General features: G+C 37.0%; 1 protein-coding gene across 1 annotated transcript in view; it reads left to right on the top strand.

Annotated features, from left to right (window-relative positions):
* Window positions 1-20,737, top strand: part of JMJD6_7 (jumonji domain-containing protein 6) — a gene marked incomplete at both ends in the record, with an annotated part of 50,190 nt that extends 29,453 nt beyond the window's left edge. Inside the window, 7 exons of the mRNA XM_051219354.1 lie at window positions 4,684-4,978; window positions 6,497-6,737; window positions 10,927-11,116; window positions 15,667-15,880; window positions 18,057-18,248; window positions 19,158-19,427; window positions 20,658-20,737. Coding sequence (XP_051066714.1) covers window positions 4,684-4,978; window positions 6,497-6,737; window positions 10,927-11,116; window positions 15,667-15,880; window positions 18,057-18,248; window positions 19,158-19,427; window positions 20,658-20,737 — 1,482 coding nt within the window. The remainder of the gene's footprint in view (window positions 1-4,683; window positions 4,979-6,496; window positions 6,738-10,926; window positions 11,117-15,666; window positions 15,881-18,056; window positions 18,249-19,157; window positions 19,428-20,657) is intronic.
* Window positions 20,738-21,722: the final 985 nt, after the last annotated feature.

The raw sequence follows: 21,722 nt of genomic DNA, 5'->3' as shown, positions 1-21,722 counted from the left end.
GCTTGCATCCTTTGTCCTTGACAAACCTCTCTGGTTTATTATATTTCCCTGTTAGTTTTTACGTTGTGTCATATGGTTGTTTGTTATTTTCTTTTCTTTCAGCATTTCCCACTGCCGTTGCTAGGTGTTCCATATATTTCTGCTTGTCAGCTTTATTGCTCATGTTCACTTGTTTGTTTGTTTCAGTTTATTCAGTTTTTGCCTTGATTTTCTCTGTTCTTCAGGCATCATAATTCTTCCATCAACTCCGAGAACTGAATCTAAATGTTTTTATTTATTTAATCCAGTTGGCGTTTTTAGCAGTATTGTTTTCTATTGGATGGTTTTGCTGGTTCCATACCCAACCCTTCTCTTTTACCTGGTCTTATTCTATCCTGGTTTTCATATTCTATATCATATCATATTTAGTGGAAAATCGCAATATTAAGATTTTTATTACCTGTCTCCTAAATGTAACGGTACATCACTTGTCCAAATAAACTAAAATTTCATATAAAAAAATACAATCTAAAATGGATTTAAACAAGATTTTCGGATGAATCACTTAAACGATGTCACAAATATGAAAACCACCTAGTGACACAACATAGATTACCGAAAAGATATATCATTCTTTTAAGCAAAACACAACCTCACTTAAACTCAAGATTATGGCTTTGTGTTCAGATACGTGTTACACTAGGGTAAGCGATAAATGGCACAATGAGAATAGATCAAACGACCCTATGTATTTTCAATCCACTCAATATTCTATTTATTTGTATATAATACAAATGTACTAGACAATTTTGCAATTTCAGTTATTATGTATCCTTGGTCTAAATGTACCACAAAACATACTTTTCAGGCCATAGCACCTTTTACATGGAAAGTAATGCAAGTGAATAGTTTTCTACAACACCTGATTAATGTCATTTTACGACACTGGGTTTGAGAGATTATTCCATATTATAAACGTAGCCGTAAAAATAACTGATCACCTCAATGATTCATGTGACACCAACTTCATGATGCGAATTGTAAATGCTCTATATTGTTAGATTATACCAAGTCCCTCTGGCCTATTATGAATACAAATCTATCTATCTATGGTCGGACAAAAGAAGTCGCAACAAGTGTCATTGTAATTTAGATAGTTCCCATACCTATCAGCTCAGTTATGTGAGTCATCTACTTTTCTACTTTTGCACGCGTGCTGCATATTTGTTTTGTATTCTGCCTAGAACTATATCGGTTATCTAATTTTGTGTATTATTTGTCTTATACATTATTACTTATACTTACGCCTGTCACTCCCAATGGAGCATAGGCCGCCGACCAGCATTCTCCTACCCACTCTGTCCTGGGCCTTCCTTTCTATTTCCATCCAATTCTTGTTCATTTTTCTCATGTCTATCTCCATTTCTCGGCGTAATGTGTTCTTTGGTCTTCCTCTTTTCCTTTGACCTTGAGGATTCCATGCGAGGGCTTGCCTTGTGACGCAGTTGGGTGCTTTCCTCAATGTGTGTCCTATCCACTTCCAGCGCTTCTTCCTGATTTCTTCCTCCACTGGGATCTGGTTTGTTCTCTCCCACAGTACGTTGTTGCTAATAGTGTCCGGCCAATGGATCTGAAGTATTTTGCGTAGACAATTGTTAATAAACACCTGTATTTTCTGGATGATGGCTTTCGTAGTTCTCCAGGTTTCTGCCCCATACAGTAGAACTGTCTTGACATTTGTATTGTAAATTCTGACCTTGGTGTTGGTTGACAGTTGCTCTGAGCTCCAGATGTTCTTCAGTTGTAAATACGCTGCTCTTGCTTTGCCGATCCGCGCCTTCACATCTGCATCAGATCCACCGTACTCATCAATGATACTCCCCAGATATGTGAAGGGTTCTATATCCCCCAAAGCTTCTACGTCAAGTGTGATTCGATTGGTGCATGTTGTGTTGTATCGGAGAATCTTGCTTTTCCCTTTGTGTGTGTTGAGGCCCACTGCTGCTGAGGCTGTTGCTACACTGGTCGTCTTCTGCATTTGTCGTTGCGTGTGCAATAGAAGAGCCAGATCATTTGCGAAGTCTAGGTCGTCCAGGTGTATCCTAGCTATCCACTGTAATCCATGCTTCCTCCCACATGTTGAGATCTTCATGATACAGTCGATCACCAGGAGAAAAAGGAAGGTTAAGAGTAAGCAACCTTGCCTGACACCAGTTTTCACTTCGAACGAGTCTGTCAGGTGTCCTCCATGCACGATGCTTCAGTTTAATCTGTCATAGGAATTCCGTATGATATTGACTATCTTCTGAGGCACGCCGTGGTGTCGAAGAAGCCTCCGTAGTGTTGTTCTGTCCACTCTGTCAAATGCATTCTTGTAGTCAATGACGTTGATGTAGAGTGGTGAATTCCACTCAATTAATTGTTCCACAATGTTCCTTAGTGTTGCAATTTGGTCGGTACACGATCGATCCTTGTGGAATCCAGACTGTTGATCTCGAAGTTGGGCGTCTATGAAGTACTTCATTCTGTTTAAAAACACACTGTTGAATATTTTTCCTGGTATTGAGAGAAGAGCGATGCCCCTGTAGTTATCACACTTGCTGAGATCGCTTTTCTTCGGCATCTGGATCAGGTGTCCTTCTTTCCAGTCTGTTGGTACTTGTTCTTCATCCTAAATCTTGCTGAAGAGAATGTTGAGTATCTTTGCAGTTACTGCTACGTCTGCTTTCAGTGCCTCTGCTGGAATGTTGTCTGGTCTTGCTGCTTTGCCGCTCTTAATTTGTCTGATGGCCATTCTGATCTCTTCAATTTTTGGTGGACCAACATCGCTTGCGAGGTCTGTGGGTGCTACTTGAGTGTTGGGTGGGTTTAGTGGAGCTGGTCGACCTGAGAGTTCCTTAAAATGTTCTACACACCAGTTTTGCTGTTCTTCAATGTCGGTGATTACTTTTCCTTCCTTGCTTTTTACCGATCGTTCTGGTTTAATATAATTCCCAGCGAGCTTTTTTGTTGTGTCATACAGCTGTCTCATGTTTCCTTCTGTTGCAGCCTTTTCCGCCGCCGTTGCTAAATCTTCCACATATTTGCGTTTGTCGGTTCTGATGCTCCTCTTCACTTGTTTGTTAACTTCTGTGTATTCAGCTTGTGCCTTGGCTTTTTCTGCTCTTGTTCGGCTGGTATTGATTGCTGCCTTCTTGTTTTTCATGTTTTGAATCTTATCCAGTGTATCAACAGTGGCTCAGATCTTCATGACATGTTGAAGTGATTGCCTCTTTGATCCCTTTCCAGTTGTTCTCCGTGGTAGTTCCCCCTCCATTGAGTAGATCATGAAAGGCCTGGAACCTATTGCTGAGGACTATCTTGAATTCATCGAGTCTATCAGTATTCCAAAAAACGACTGTATTAAACTTTTGTGATGTTGTCCATCCCGTTGTCGAGAGCTTCTTAAGTTTCAATTTTATCATGGCAACCAGGAAGTGATGATCTGAGGCTATATCAGCTCCTCTCTTGGTCCTTAAGCTCTCCATCATCCTTCTGAACCTCTTATTAATGCACATATGGTCGATTTAGTTCTGTGTAGTGTGATCCGGTGAAATCTATGTGGCTTTGTGTATGCATTTATGTGGGAATATGGTGCCACCTATAACCAGTTTGTCGAAGTCACATAGGTTTGCGAATCTCTCACCATTTTAGTTCCTTTTCTCAGTCCATGTCGTCCCATGATGTCTTCATGTCTGTCGTTGTTCATTCCAGCCTTGGCATATAGTTCTTCCATCAGGATGGCCAAGTCATTTGTTGGGTATTTCTCAACGATTGACTGCATTCGATCGTAGATTTAATCTTTAATGTCTTCATTGTAATCCTTGGTAGGCGCAAAGCATTAGATGACGTTCATTGAAATGCCCTCTTTCTTTGTTTTGAGGAAGGCTTTGATAATCCTGGGTCCGTGAGATTCCCATACTATAAGTGCTTTTTGTGCTTGTTTGGATAACATCAGTGCAGCTTCTTCTTCATGGCCGGAGTATAACAACAGCTCTCCTGAAGCTAGTCTATATTCTCCAACCTGTGTGTGTTTCACTGATTCCAAGCAACTCCAGTTTGTATCTCTTCATTTCTGCAGCCATTTGGAACACTCTTCTGGTCTCCCACATTGTCGAGCGTTCCATGTATCTAAATTAATGGTTGCTCTGGTTGTCGGAAAGGGCATCAGCCTCGTAACTTCTGAAGGAACTTGACCTTCACCATGAGGCCTCATAACTCTTTTGATTGAAGACCTTCTAACTCTCGGGAATAGGACAAGATCAAGCCAAAAGTAACTGTGGTTGTGGGAGACTGCAATTAATAAACCTGACATAACTTAAGAATGATAAATCGTATAGTAATAGTCTACTGGTTAAATAAAAGCTTATAATAAGAGGAATATATATATATATATATATATATATATATATATATATATATATATATATATATATATATATATATATATATATATATATATATATATATAATCACTTAATAGTCATACAATTAGAATATACATATAATATTAATCCATAAATAATTCCTAACTGTTACCATTCATTTATTCTCGTCCGCATATAACAGAAGGTATTTGGGAAATTTGAACTACAAAACTATTCGAAGTTTCAGCAACATTCAACCATTATTGCGGTAATATGACTTCAAATATTTTCCTTTCAGATACTGGTCGAATTACTTCCAATCAGAGTTAACCTTCAGCCAGGTGGAAGAACAACTATTACTGTGAAGTATATATTTCCACTGAATTCCACTTATCCAAACTCGTCTGTAGAAATTAGTGGAGGTGGAGCAAATGATAACAATGAGACCATAATAAGTATCATTGATTTCAGAATAAGCTTGGGTTCAAATTTAGTCCCACTGACAACTGTTTATTCATCTACCTATGAACCAAATAATCAGACAGGCCTAATCGATCACCTGATAATTCGCTTTAAAAATATCTCTAATATCGGTGAGTTGACCATTAAATTTAGGTTTAATGGATGGGATTCATATTCTTTATCTTCTCTAGACAACAAATTAGCTACTAAGTTGCCACGATAATCCTATGACTCAGAACAAAATTGAATGTTTATGCAAATATAAGTAAATTAATACATTTGTAATATCCCAATGAGTAGACAAATGAGATTTTCTGACATTTCATGACTCAGCATAAGCCACTTCTTCGGAGAATTGATAACGAAATTAAAATTAATCCAGGTTTAAATAGTACAAAGGAACAACGCAAGAAAGTATGTGCGATCAATAAGAAGCAGGTCTGAACAAGCAGATGTCATGGATAGATAATCCAAGTTGGATGTTTATTGAGGCGTTCATTTGTATTGAGAGCGGTAGGACTAAGCATTATATGGAAGGCTTCAGCTACTCTCCATTCTTTATAGTTGGAAAAACCCTTTTGTAATATTTTGATGTTCTTGAAATCGATTTGGTGGTTGTTGAAAATGGAGTGAATTGCTATTGCCTATTTAATTTGAAGTCTATCTAGTTCTACGGGATTATTCGATAGTTTCTTTGTGTACCTAAGATATTCTTTGGTTCGAGTCAAGATTTCGCGAGATGAATTTCCAACATCGAAAGCATCACAATCGGCACATCCTAATTTGTATACACAGTTCTCTGTTGACATAAAGGGGAGTATTTATTTCAAGCGAACTAAATTATCTCGAAGTGTGTTCGCTGTTCTATAATATACTTTAATTATGTGTTGTTTTAAGATTCTTTGGAGTTCTCCTGTTGTGCCATGGCGGTATTAGTTTTTGGTTAATTCTAATCTGGCTATTAATTTTCTGAAGAAGAGGCTTAGGTCAGAAAATCTCATTTTTCTACTCATTGGGATATTACAAATATATTATTTTATCTGTAACAATCTACCCAATGCTCAATTTATTTGAAATTATCAAGTCAAACCTTGGTGATGATACTTACACACTCATTTACGCAAATAGTTTTTCGAGATTATGGTATAAATGGAATTCACCGGATACCAGCTCGGTTGTTTAAATGTTAGGGGCTCACTGTGAGTCCGTGTTCTATCCCAGGTGGGTCGTGAATGTACGCTGTCAAAGAATCCAGTATTAGAACGAATCATTCGTTCAGTGCTTCTTGACTTTCAATCATTATTTATCTAACATTAATCCATGACAAAATCCATGATGTAATCCATGAGATTCAATAACCTCAGCAAACTCTCTGTAGTGAAATAACCATTTACCTGTGATCAGGACTTCTTTAGGTGATCTGAAATCCACTCGGATTGCAATATGAAACGTTTGCCAGAAACATTACATGTTCTAGATGTCCAAATGAGTGACAGATTTCCAGGAACGTCTGCTCTGCTTTTTGTTATATTATCATACAATTAATTTAAGTGTTGCTTGGATGGCCTACCATTAATTCAATACAAATACATTGTCCTAGAATCTAAATTGCACGAAATATTTATGAGAACATTATTTCCAATTTACAGGAACCGTTAGTGTACCTCTAATGCGCAACACTGCCATCCTTTCAGTGGATATCCAGTTAAGTGATAGTAAAAGTGTTGAAAATGGGACTGTCTGGTTGCTGCAGTTTGCTGGTCGTTTCAATAATATTACAAAACTCACCAACTTATCTGTAACTTGTGTAAGAACTGGCTTGGAAAAACCTTCAATTAAAGTTATACCATCTCAATTATCACTGGTTGCATCCAATGATTGCCCTGATCGGTTTGTTCAAAATATCCTAACCTTCGTTTAGTGTTTATACTTTCATATAATTGATTCCCTATTACAAATGAGTTGATTTTACAATAGTAGATTTTAATTATTCTGTTAAGTAGTCTTCTAGTGCATCTCAGGATCTATTTATCAGCATCTAAACCGAGTGTAAATCACCTACAACTTACGATGTCAATATCAGTATGAAATGACATCAGTTCGTAGCCATTTGTACAACACTACCACAAGAAATACCTTAATCAGTCTATTGTGTTACTTGACTACCAAGCTACCATTAAGTCAACGTCATAAAATTTGATTTGAAAACGAATTACCTTGTGATACAGATTAATGTCAAACTCAAATCATTCACTTCACACAGTGTTGCTAATTCACATGAGTTTATTCACCTTCTGCAGGTCACTAGTAATTTAAGTTATATGTAAAAACTGCATGAATATTATATTTGAGATCATCTCAGCGATTTAAGTCTACATAATTCCAACCTTTCGTCCGCGGTGTTGGTTTGCACTTGGTCAGGGTAATAATCGAAATCAATTATTCAGGTTAGAACCATTATAAAAACTACTGTTTTGGCGACGGGAGGCAATACATTTCGTGTGGTTCTGCTACACCAGCATAATGTGAAAATTTCCAGTTTCTCGGCTTTTATATCGTTCAGTTCAAAATCAGTGATTTCTTACTTGATAAAGTCATATATTCAACTGTTCCGCCGGCTTAACCTGTTTTTGATTGTAAGGAATACTGTTTTAACTCAGAATGGCCATTACTTACGCCTGTCACTCCCAATGGAGCATAGGCCGCCGACCAGCATTCTCCTACCCACTCTGTCCTGGGCCTTCCTTTCTATTTCCATCCAATTCTTGTTCATTTTTCTCATGTCTATCTCCATTTCTCGGCGTAATGTGTTCTTTGGTCTTCCTCTTTTCCTTTGACCTTGAGGATTCCATGCGAGGGCTTGCCTTGTGACGCAGTTGGGTGCTTTCCTCAATGTGTGTCCTATCCACTTCCAGCGCTTCTTCCTGATTTCTTCCTCCACTGGGATCTGGTTTGTTCTCTCCCACAGTACGTTGTTGCTAATAGTGTCCGGCCAATGGATCTGAAGTATTTTGCGTAGACAATTGTTAATAAACACCTGTATTTTCTGGATGATGGCTTTCGTAGTTCTCCAGGTTTCTGCCCCATACAGTAGAACTGTCTTGACATTTGTATTGTAAATTCTGACCTTGGTGTTGGTTGACAGTTGCTCTGAGCTCCAGATGTTCTTCAGTTGTAAATACGCTGCTCTTGCTTTGCCGATCCGCGCCTTCACATCTGCATCAGATCCACCGTACTCATCAATGATACTCCCCAGATATGTGAAGGGTTCTATATCCCCCAAAGCTTCTACGTCAAGTGTGATTCGATTGGTGCATGTTGTGTTGTATCGGAGAATCTTGCTTTTCCCTTTGTGTGTGTTGAGGCCCACTGCTGCTGAGGCTGTTGCTACACTGGTCGTCTTCTGCATTTGTCGTTGCGTGTGCAATAGAAGAGCCAGATCATTTGCGAAGTCTAGGTCGTCCAGGTGTATCCTAGCTATCCACTGTAATCCATGCTTCCTCCCACATGTTGAGATCTTCATGATACAGTCGATCACCAGGAGAAAAAGGAAGGTTAAGAGTAAGCAACCTTGCCTGACACCAGTTTTCACTTCGAACGAGTCTGTCAGGTGTCCTCCATGCACGATGCTTCAGTTTAATCTGTCATAGGAATTCCGTATGATATTGACTATCTTCTGAGGCACGCCGTGGTGTCGAAGAAGCCTCCGTAGTGTTGTTCTGTCCACTCTGTCAAATGCATTCTTGTAGTCAATGACGTTGATGTAGAGTGGTGAATTCCACTCAATTAATTGTTCCACAATGTTCCTTAGTGTTGCAATTTGGTCGGTACACGATCGATCCTTGTGGAATCCAGACTGTTGATCTCGAAGTTGGGCGTCTATGAAGTACTTCATTCTGTTTAAAAACACACTGTTGAATATTTTTCCTGGTATTGAGAGAAGAGCGATGCCCCTGTAGTTATCACACTTGCTGAGATCGCTTTTCTTCGGCATCTGGATCAGGTGTCCTTCTTTCCAGTCTGTTGGTACTTGTTCTTCATCCTAAATCTTGCTGAAGAGAATGTTGAGTATCTTTGCAGTTACTGCTACGTCTGCTTTCAGTGCCTCTGCTGGAATGTTGTCTGGTCTTGCTGCTTTGCCGCTCTTAATTTGTCTGATGGCCATTCTGATCTCTTCAATTTTTGGTGGACCAACATCGCTTGCGAGGTCTGTGGGTGCTACTTGAGTGTTGGGTGGGTTTAGTGGAGCTGGTCGACCTGAGAGTTCCTTAAAATGTTCTACACACCAGTTTTGCTGTTCTTCAATGTCGGTGATTACTTTTCCTTCCTTGCTTTTTACCGATCGTTCTGGTTTAATATAATTCCCAGCGAGCTTTTTGTTGTGTCATACAGCTGTCTCATGTTTCCTTCTGTTGCAGCCTTTTCCGCCGCCGTTGCTAAATCTTCCACATATTTGCGTTTGTCGGTTCTGATGCTCCTCTTCACTTGTTTGTTAACTTCTGTGTATTCAGCTTGTGCCTTGGCTTTTTCTGCTCTTGTTCGGCTGGTATTGATTGCTGCCTTCTTGTTTTTCATGTTTTGAATCTTATCCAGTGTATCAACAGTGATCCATTCCTTGTGATGGTGCTTCTTGTGACCCAGGACCTCATGACATGTTGAAGTGATTGCCTCTTTGATCCTTTTCCAGTTGCTCTCCACAGTAGTTCCTTCTCCATTGAGCAGATCATGAAAGGCCTGGAAAACTCCTCCTGGAGTCCCTCCGAGGGCTACTGCCGGTCCCAAGCCCGGATAAAGGAGGAGGGTTGGGCATGGGGTTAGCGTCCCCATCCCGTAGACAACTAACTCGCTAAAAAAACGCTGACAGAAAAAATTATTCAAACTCAGAATGTGTTTTCAATTGTGTTCATAGTTCATACTAAAACTGTTCGGTCTGTTTGTTTAGCCGAATTCTAGCTGGTCAGAAGCATTATGAGGTGAATGCGTAAAATATAATCGTCGAAAGAATCAAATGTGAGAGGATACAATGGCTGTGATAATTTGTCTGACCTTTATTTGTTAATTATATGAAATATGTCTCAAGAAAAAATTATAAAATTTATCCTCTACTAGACGTGGTTTCTTTCAAAATTTACTATTAATTATAAGTCATATAAATAGAGTCCCATTTATGGATGGTTTGTGATATGTTGAACCATATGATTTCCAAACCAATGGAATAATACCAAAAGTAAACCTGACTAACATTTATAATTTTGTTTCATGTGGATCAATCCAGTCAAGTGCATAGTCAACCGTAAATTAATTAACAGAACACTTTGATCATCAGAAATTTCGTTTGTTGGTTTTTAATCAGATATCAAGTATACCTTTTTATTCTTCCTCATTTTTAGAAGGTGTCAACAACACACCTTCTATTGAAACTATTACTCTTTCATTCAAAACATCTTCATGATGACACTGTTGGTTTAATAGAATATTGAGATAGTTGAGGACGCGTGAAGATTTTAGTGATCTGATTAAACAGGTAAGTGGTCAGACAACAAAAATGTAGTTGTATTTCAGAAAAAAGAACATCAAAACAAGTGAGGTAATTCTATCTGCGGGAAATGCAGCTCATTTATTTAACGGATATTCAATGAATGTCTTATATCTCAAAATCCTGTCAGTTATTCAAGCATAAACATTTAGATTTCTGCACACATGAGAAAACTGGTCATTAAACCATTCATATATATAATGATGTACATGTCTAATCAAGTAGCGAGATTGCGTTACGACCTTCCATTGTCTATGACAAGTACTTTCCTCACACCCAACAAAGACTGAACTTCACTGGTCACAATTAAAGTGTGAATTCGTGATCAAATAAAGCGTGGAGTATAATACAAATTATTTGATGAATACTTAGTCATTTTTAGACCTCTAAAATCGATCCACAAAAACAACTGTGCATAATTCTCAGTCAATATTATATTTTACATTATATATTTTGTAGTACAATTACTACCACATTTTATGATCAGGGTAGCTTGTTTCAATACTTTATTTTCAAATTGTTTGTTTCTAATGCTGTACACAGCGATGAAGTTTATCTTCAAACTCTGGTTCAAATGATGAACGGTACCGGATTGGAATGCGAAAGACAGTCAATAATATTCTATCTCAGTCCACAGATACAGTCAATTGACGTATTTAATAAAACGGGGAATACAGATGATATAACATTGAAAACTGCTTTAAATCCAGTATCCAAGTCGGTTCAGTTCACAGTAAGCTTATGTGTTTTGTTGCATATTGAAGTTAAATCACAAAATTTCACAGATTCGAACATGGTAAACGTAAACTGTATTAAACGAAAGGAACGTAAGGCATTGACAAGCAGAAATAGTTTGCTTCCGATTGTTTTGATTTGTTCCCAATCTTTGGTAACATTCATGTCATTTGTAAAAATATTATTAAAGATTTGCAAACAGTTTTTCAAAGTCTCACATGAACTGAATTCTATTTTGAGAAATAACTTCACATAGGTTTTCTGAAATGAATAATCGGTTGTTCTTTATGGCAGTATATTAAAGTTTTCCAATTATTCGAAAATGAAGTATCATTTACATTTCAAAATGTAGCATCCTTGTGAGTTAGATAATCAACATTTCAGACTTGAAATGACCAGTCAGATTTCTACTAGAAAAATTATTGCTTAAAGTAAAACATTCTGTTGTCGTTATCGATTTCTAATAATCGCCCGAGTAACCGTCGTCATTATAATTCCTTGACGGAGTATTATTTCCAGAAGGCGAAATAATAAATTAGTGTCAATAGCTTATTTCAAACTCCGCCTGTAGCTCTTCTAGAGTTACTGCCGGTCCCAAGCCCGGGTAAAGGAGGAGGGTTGGGCATGGGGTTAGCGTCCCCATCCCGTAGAAAACTAACTCGCTAAAAAAACGCTTGCCAGAAAAAATAATTCAAACCATTTTAACTCTGCCCTGAGAGTTAGAAGGTCTTCATTTAGAAGAATTATGACGCTTCATGGTGAAAGCCGAGTTCCTTCGGAAGCCACGAGGCCGATGCCCCTTCTAACAACCAGAGCAAAAATTTTTATAGGTACATGAAACGTTCGAACAATGTGGGAAACCGGGAAGACCAGCCAAATAGCAACGGAAATGAGGAGATACAACTTGGCAGTACTGGGAATCAGCGAAACTCACTGGACCCAAGCTGGACAGAAAAGGCTAGCTACGGGAGAGATGCTGCTATACTCCGGTCACGAAGAGGAAAATGCTCCACACACTCAAGGAGTTGCTCTAATGCTGTCCAAAGTAGCACGAAATGCACTTGTAGGATGGGAATCCCACGGATCCAGAATCATCAAAGCATCATTCAAAACAAAGAAGGAGGGGATCTTAATGAATATTATCCAATGTTATGCACCCACCAATGATAGCAACGACGACATTAAAGATCAATTCTACGAGCGGCTGCAGTCAATCATAGAGAAATGCTCAAGAAAGGACCTCACCATTCTGATGGGAGATCTAAATGCCAAGGTCGGAATAGACAACACTGGATATGAAGATATTATGGGACGACATGGACTGGGACAGAGAAACGAAAATGGAGAAGGATTTGCAAATTTGTGTGCATTCAACAAATTAGTCATAGGAGGCACAATATTTCCACACAAGCGTATACACAAGGCTACATGGATCTCACCGGACCACACTACAGAGAACCAGATAGATCATATTTGCATCAACAAAAAATTCCGAAGGACAATGGAAGATGTGAGAACCAGGAGAGGTGCTGACGTAGCTTCAGATCACCACCTAGTTGTAGCCAATTTAAAATTGAAGCTAAAAAAGAACTGGACAAGTGGACAAACAGCACTACAAAGGTTCAATACAGCCCTCCTTCGAGATACTGTCAAACTCAATGAATTCAAGATAGCTCTCAACAACAGGTTCCAAGCCTTTCAAGATCTACTGAAGGAAGAAGAAACTACCATGGAGGACAACTGGAAAGGCATCAAAGAAACATTGACTTCAACGTGTCAAGAGGTTCTGGGTCTAAAGAAACACCATCGTAAGGAATGGATCTCTATAGAAACACTGGATAAGATCAAAGAAAGGAAGAACAAGAAGACAGCAATTAACAACAGCCGAACACGAGCAGAGAAAGTCCAAGCACAAGCTGAATACATAGAAGCAAACAAGCAAGTGAAGAGAAGCATTAGAGCCGACAAGAAGAAATACGTTGAAGAACTAGCAACGACGGCAGAAAAAGCTGCTAGAGAAGGAAACATGAAACAGCTTTACGATACAACGAAGAAATTATCAGGGAAATACAGAAAACCAGAGAGACCGGTCAAAGACGAAGAAGGCAAGCCAATCACTGAAATTCAACAACAGCGAAACAGATGGGTAGAATACTTCGAGGAACTCCTGAATAGGCCGGCTCCAATGAATCCACCGAACATCGAAGCAGCACACACAGATCTTCCTATAGAGGTCAACCCACCAACGACGGAAGAAATTAGAATGGCCGTCAGACAAATCAAGAACGGGAAAGCAGCAGGACCCGACAACATACCAGCTGAAGCACTGAAATCAGACGTCGAAGTAACCACAAGCATGCTTTACCCTCTATTCAAAAAGATTTGGGAGGAGGAACAAGTGCCGATGGACTGGAAAGAAGGACACCTCATCAAGATTCCAAAGAAAGGAGATCTGAGCAAATGTGAAAACTACAGAGGCATTACACTACTGTCAATACCAGGGAAAGTCTTCAACAGAGTGTTGCTGAACCGGATGAAGGATGCAGTAGATGCCCAACTTCGAGATCAACAAGCTGGATTCCGAAAGGATCGGTCGTGCACAGACCAAATTGCAACACTACGGATCATCGTCGAACAATCAGTTGAATGGAACTCGTCACTATACATCAACTTCATTGATTATGAAAAGGCATTCGACAGTGTAGATAGGAGGACATTATGGAAACTTCTTCGACACTACGGAGTTCCTGAGAAGATTGTCAATATTATCCGGAACTCATACGACGGACTACAGTGCAAAGTAGTGCATGGAGGACAGCTGACGGATGCATTCCAAGTAAGGACCGGAGTCAGACAAGGCTGTTTACTCTCTCCCTTCCTCTTTCTTCTGGTGGTCGACTGGATTATGAAGACCTCAACATCTGAAGGAAAACACGGAATACAATGGACAGCTCAGAATCAATTAGACGATCTGGACTTCGCAGATGACCTAGCCCTCCTATCACGTACACACGAACAGATGCAGATGAAGACAGCCAGTGTAGCAGCAGTCTCTGCATCAGTAGGCCTCAGTATACACAAAGGGAAAACCAAGGTCCTCAAATTCAAAGCGGAGAACAGCAATCCAATCACCCTTGATGGCGAAACTCTGGAAGATGTAGAATCCTTCACATACCTGGGAAGCATCATCGATGAACAAGGAGGTTCGGATGCAGACGTAAAGGCGAGGATTGGCAAAGCAAGGGCCGCATTCCTACAATTGAAGAACATATGGAACTCAAAACAACTTTCAACCAATATCAAAGTGAGAATCTTCAATACGAATGTCAAGGCAATTCTACTGTATGGAGCTGAAACTTGGAGAACTACAACAACCACAATCAAGAAGGTACGAGTATTTATAAATAGCTGTCTACGCAAGATACTCAACATCCATTGGCCGGATACCATCAGCAATAGCCTTTTGTGGGAGAGAACAAACCAACTTCCAGCTGAAGAAGAAATTAGGAAAAGACGATGGAAATGGATAGGACATACAATACGCAAATCGTCAAACTGCATCACGAGGCAAGCTCTAACTTGGAATTCTGAAGGGAAGCGGAAAAGAGGAAGGCCAAAGAACACATTACGTCGGATAATAGAAGCAGATATGAAAAGGATGAATAACAACTGGAAGGAGCTGGAAAGGATTGCCCAGGACAGGGTTGGATGGAGAATGCTGGTGAGCGACCTATGCTCCTTCACGAGGAGTAACAGGTGTAAGTAAGTAAGTAAGCTTATTTCAGGCAACGCTCAAATAGAACAACTGATACTCACAAGGTGATGAAGATCAATTAATGAGTGCTGCTTAACAAGCCACCATATATGCATGTGTATGCGAAGATTCAAGAAATTTAAGCAATCACAAATTAAGCGGATAAAAGGACTAAGTGCGTGGGCTCTCACAAACGGTCAGTCATAAATGCTACCTTATACAAGCATGAAGATATATATTTATAAGAGAACAGTCTGTATGCGAAATTGGTTGATTGAACGGCATGGTAAATTTGATCACAGTCAAAGCGATAATATTTTTAAAACCGAACCCGGCCACGATACAATATTTCCATTACATACATCGTGTTTGACAATAATCAATAGAAATCCTACTGTAATGTTCTATGTCCGTTTTTAGCTGAACTTATTTGACATTTTAGGAAAACCAATTTACTACAGAGTTACATATGTCAGTTTTAAATCATTTGTACTGTTGTAAAACTGAAGCTGTAGTCTTTGTATTCTTAAGTTTTTCATATAATACTATGAAATGGAATTGTTCATATTCAGTTTTGAGATTCACAATTATTCATTTAACCTTATTCTAGGCAGTTTATTTTGAAGACACTTGATAGACCGATATATGTGTGGTTTTTTTAACATTAGCTTAGACTTATGGTTGGATTGAAAAAAAAAACTCAATATTTGTTAATCATTTGAACTACTTATATACGTCCAATTTGTTCAGAAACAACACTTGTTTGTCATCACTTCTTTTATTCCTCTATTTAGACTGGTCATTTATACTTTGGTAAAAGCTACACAGCTATCTTCCGATTGAAATTCAAATCGTCTCGGACATCTGTTGAAAAATACCCAGTTCTAATCGAAGTTGTATGTAAACCGTATGAACGCAATATTTCTGTCTTTAGTGGCTGTGTAAGATCAAAATTTTACAAATTTAGATCTCATATACATGTAGAACTTGACTACCATACATACTCATGTGAGTTTTATTTCTGTATATTATTTAAAAACTATTTATAGCTACCGATTTGTGAATGCAACATAAAAAATAAGTTTATGTCATATAATTTATTCACCAGTTTATAAGTGAAATCCACTATTTCGATGACTGTTTCCCATCTTACTTTTTACCCAAAAGCAATGTTACAACCATGATGAATTTTCATACACATATTTCCCTTTATCATAGTTGGAAAGAGCAAGAACAAAGATTTTAGCAGAATAGCATGAATTCATTTTATTTCCATAGGAATAAAATGAGTAGAGCTCGCTTCTGAAATTTGCTGAAGCCATTTCCATCAGGTGTCAGAAACCTGACTTATGTGTCCAAAAGGAGACGGTTATTAATCTCTCTTTGCCTTGGTGACTAATATTCTTTCGTTTAATCTTTTTTTCCTTTTCTCTAAACTCTTTCTTGCATTTATTACATCATTGAGTTTTGTTTCAACTATTTTCCAAATTAATAATCTCATTTTATCAACTGAGCTCTACTCGTTTTATTCCTATCAATGTTTACGAATTATGTAATCACTTGTTTCTAGCCCTTCGAACCGTTGTCACAATTAGTATTTTAGAATGTTATTTCACACAAGGTATATATTTACAACATTTAGTCTATGAATTTTAATTTACACTCTTGCTATACTATATGAATATGTCTTCCAACCAAACTCTTTCATGTAAGTAACTTTAATGCATTATGTCATTATAATTTTAAATATCACAGGTTGCAAGCAGCTGACGAGAACCTACTAAATAAAATTAATTCATGCTATTCTGCAAAATCTTTGTTCTTGCTCTTTTCAACTATGATAAAATCAGCATAACGCAACTTGATTTTAAGAACCAGTTGTGTCGACAAATGTATAGATAATTTCTTAGCATGGAAACATTCCGTGGTAAACGTTTTATTGGACTGTATTGTAAGGAATTGGATTGACAAGATATATCAACATTAATTAAGACATTTATCCGTGTTGGCCAAAATGATTTAGAAAAATCGAAATTTCTCACATTAAGTCAAGGATCTTGGTTTTTTAAACAAGACAACTGTGCAATGCAACATAGTCTGTCCAGTTGTTTCGAATCTCATCAGTTTACTAGACAGACTGTTAATTTTACCAAAAGTTGTAAATAATTCAGAGTTTTTCCCTTTTGTTAAGAATTTCGTATAACTGAGTGTTGTAATGTCACCGATAGTCAACCGACTGATATTACTAAAATATCAGGATAGGAACAATATACTTATGCAAAGATGAACATCAGACAGAAAACCAAATGCATTTGGACAGATTTTGACAAAATTTTAAATATTCTCAAAACATTCTGTGCACTGCAAGTACGGTTTACTTTTTGCTTGAACTTCTCCTAGTCTATTTATCGATAAATTGAGTAGTAAGTAACATCCCGCAAATTCCTCTTATAGTCAAATACTTAGCAGTTCAGAGTTTCAAACAAGATCTACGATCATTGTGTATTAATGTCAATGATGATCATTCTCAATAATGAATGTTATTATGGCGTAACATTAGTTGCATAACTCTCAAGCACATGGTACCAACCAACTTAGAAAATCAACAGTAATAGTTACTGAATAAAATATACACATCAGAACTCATTAATTTGTTATTTAGAAGTATACAATATATTAGCACGATATGTTCTTAACTGCTTCATCGTAATTTGCCTTGTCAATTGGAGGAAAGGATATAAAGCAATCGAGATAATAAAAAAGACAGTAGTCACGCTACTTTGGAAAGTAAATCAAAACTGGTCTTTTTATGGTAGGTTTGATGTAGGTACAGAAGCCTGTTTTTGAACAGTTAAGGGAGGGAAGGAGATTTAAGTTTCGCATGTTTGGATAGACACACTTGAGAACTTCCATGAAACAATACAAAGGTGGATTCTAAATAAATTTAATATCCACTACCGAACTATAGGATGATGTACACATACTTTTTTGAGTGAGTAGGTTTGGACATGTTACAGGACCATCATATGTTAATGAATGTTATTGAGTATCATTTTGTTTCATCTTCGACAAAACGGTTCACGCATATAATGTTATTCATATGAAATGGATCAGTAACAAGTGCCAAATTATGATGCTGTGGTATATGATAATCATTAGTCTTGATGTTAACTTCTGTATTCAGATCCATGTGATTTACCTCATTACAAGGCATTGCGGAATCCTGCTGTGCCGTTGCCTAGTCGTCAGTCAGATACATTCTTAAATGTTCGTGATCGTCTGTTTTATTGTGGACGTGCATTTAATATGAAGGGGTCATTCGATTTGGAGAAACGTTGCTTTATGATTAGCAAATTACCTGACAGAATATGGATCGGTAAGTTATCATAGAAATTTCAGTTTTGTTATTAGTCGAATGCTATTATTTATAGTTGAAAGACTAAGTTTATTCAGGGATTCGTTGCAATAATATTCATTTCGACAGAAATACATTACAACTCTAAGCTTGACGAATTGAATTTCTCCAAGTTGTGAGTATTACATGGTCGTTTTCACCATAATGTTAGCCTTCATTCATTAATAAATTAACAAATAAAAGTCTATATATACAACATCTAATCTATATCTTTGTGTGTTTTAGTGGGTTAGAATCGAAATATATTACCTTCTAGATTATCTAAAGATGTATTAGCATCTCAAGATGATTGAGACAAATAAATTGAAGGATGTTTCTTTGCTAGAATAAAAAATAGACCTTTCTAAATAGAAAACCATTTATTGCTTCTGCGGTGCTTCTTGTGTTAGCTAATGTTGAATATACTGGATATGCGAACTATTTTAGTCTAACCAAAGTTCAAACTAAACAATCATACGGATATTGATTTTGTTAGGAACGTACATATTTAGACTTTTCAAACTTATTATTTGGTCACTAATAAACAACCACTATTTCATCACCCACAATGATTAATAAACATCACATGAGGCTATAGCGAACATTCGGATGTCAAAAAATTGTCCAACTCTACAAGCTAAAACGTTATGTAAATGAAGAACATTTCCAAATTGATTCAGATTTTTGAAGGATCGAATTAACAAAGTGGTAGAAAATACCTTCAGTAAGAAATGATTTTCACATTGTATGTTCATTGATATTATTCAAATTTCACTGATTGAAGATATTCTTAGTACGAATTTACGAGAAACATATTCGTCAAACATTCTGTTCAGTAATACTCTGATACGAATAATGGAAATCTTATTATACCTAACTTTTAATTTCTAGACATGGGACCATTTGTTGAACAGATTATAGCGTACACAAATCCACTTGGCATATTGTTCGGTTTGGGAGCAAATGGTGGAGGTGTAATGATGAGTAAGAACTTTGGAAAAACATGGATTTCAATCAACTCATTCATGTATCAAAACACTTTGAATACGTCAACTGAAATCATTACAGCAAGTGTCGTACCATGGATTTCATCAACTGGATCAATTGACAATACACTGTTTGAGTCATTTTGCAAGATGCGAGTGGCTGAACAATGGAATGGTAAGGGATATGGAGTTACGAATTTCAGCGGAAATATCATCACTCTGTTTAATTGAATGCACAAATATGAACTAAAACTTAAAGCGAATGAACTGATGTTGGATCAGTCAGAGTAGAGTAGGACATCTGATATATTTTGCTTTTATAGTTGAAGGTGCCAGAAGGATTAAGTGAAACAAATGTGAGATAAAATTATGGATAATTTGATAAAAAAATTTGACATTTGTGAAATGAAAATCAGATAATTACAATGAGTTAAGGATAATGTAAGTGATAAACTAGGAAATACTCCATTTGCGTACAAAGTTCAGAGTTCCTCTAATGGATAACTAAAGCTTTTGTATTGAGGATCCTGGTAGATTTCTAAGGTTTCTATAAATGGCCATAAAATCAACATGTGTGTTAGTTCAATGATCACAATCAATTGAATGTTCAAGGTCTCCCTTCGAATTTGTAGGACCGAACTGAAAAATGTTCATGCAACCAGACAATATTTTTGCCACTATATGTGGTGTATTGTGTTCTACTTATATGAACAGATATAAGTAGAATGTTTCAGGAACTGGAAGTAGGATCCTTACAGACAGAAGAGAAAAATGCGTAGCAAGGAAAGAAAAACAAAAGGAACTGGAGTAATAACGGGAATGAAAGAACAAAGAAGTTTGTAAAAGATAATTCAAGGAAGATGTGCTAATGGTGTATTCGATGAATTGTTTTGCAAATTGCTTTACAAGTAAATGCAGTGTGTAGTTCTTTCTCGGTAAACAGTATTACTTACACCGTTAGTACTGCATGTTCGTCATACTACCCTCCTTTATATGTCGCTATTCGAGTCAGTTTCTGTAGTTAAGATTCATAACTGAATATGGACACATTATCATAATCTACAAACACAAGTGATATAATTTCCATTGTTTATACAGATTGAGATTCATTCACTCTTTTGAAATTAGTGGATGTTGATAACCAGTGTTTATCCATTCGATAATCTAGTTCGTTTATTAAATATACAATAAAACCAGTGGGATTGATAGAAACATAGTATTTATGATAATAAACAAACAAATATATGTTCACTTAAATAGCTTACTTCAATAGAATTTTGATTATTTAGACTTAAAGTTTGTCCATTACAAACAACACATAACGTGGAAATCAGTAAGTAGGTCTCATACGTGATTTCGTTCAGAACAGTATAATCTTACTTGTTTTCATATAATTTACCTTTAGTTTGCATCAACCAAATCTATGCCAACCAAATGTTGTTAGCTAATTGGACTTACACATGTCCGAAAATCAAGCTGTTTTAACCAACCAATTATCTCCACCGGAAATACGAACATTGCTTAAACACTGGTGAATTTAAGTCGTGTTAGATTCAGGTTGTATACGATTATGTAGTTGTCAGTTAATTTCTATTTATACTGTTGTCTTATTATTCATCTAAAAATTTACCTATTTTTAATTAATTACATGCTTGTAAAACTTCAGTTTCTTTTGCTTTGATGATAACAAATATCGTTTGAGTAACAAAATAGTTGAAAGTTAAACCTTTGGGTCTGTTACTCGCCAATGTAAGAACCGAATTTCGAAGTGTGTTCTGTTTCAGTGAATAGTTAGTTTGATTTTAAAATTCATAGTGATGTCATGTAAAGCTCTGTAAAAGTGAAAAGCAAAATGACTGCACACTTGATGGTAGACCTAGATTAGATTCTCTGTCGTGGAATGACGGCACAAAATCCATGTATTTGAGTAAATGATGTACTTACAAAGTAAAGATTTATACTGTTTTAAAGTCACTATAATTCCAACAAGAAATGAGTTAAACGTTATTCCATGCTAAATGATTGAAGGAGAGACATCCAAATGTGAAACGTATATAAATGCTAGTTAGTGACCATGTCATATCGAACTAAAAACTTGTACATGTACGTGGTTGTGAAGTCATTAAAAACCGTGACAGACTAACAATCTCATTCAATAGTGATTGAAAATTCTACGGATATGAGTTTATATCTCTTGTTGAAATTGTTGGAATAAACTGTTAAGGAATGCAATATGGATGTCAGATGTATATTATTTTTTGAGAATTGGTGCTTCTGACTGGTTTTTATAATGATCAAACTAACCTCACCTATTGAAAAACATTTAATTTCAGAGTTATTACGTCAACTGAATTTGTATCACCTGGAGAATATTTTCATTAAGGGTAAACACAGTCCATTACCACTGTGAAGTCATTTCAAGGGATCGATTGGTCTCTGTGCTCAGGTATTATTAAATTCAAAGCTTATA

This window comes from Schistosoma haematobium, chromosome 4, assembly GCF_000699445.3.
Source record: "Schistosoma haematobium chromosome 4, whole genome shotgun sequence".
NCBI classification, from domain to species: Eukaryota; Metazoa; Platyhelminthes; class Trematoda; order Strigeidida; family Schistosomatidae; genus Schistosoma; species Schistosoma haematobium.
This window is presented reverse-complemented; position numbering and strand designations above follow the sequence as displayed.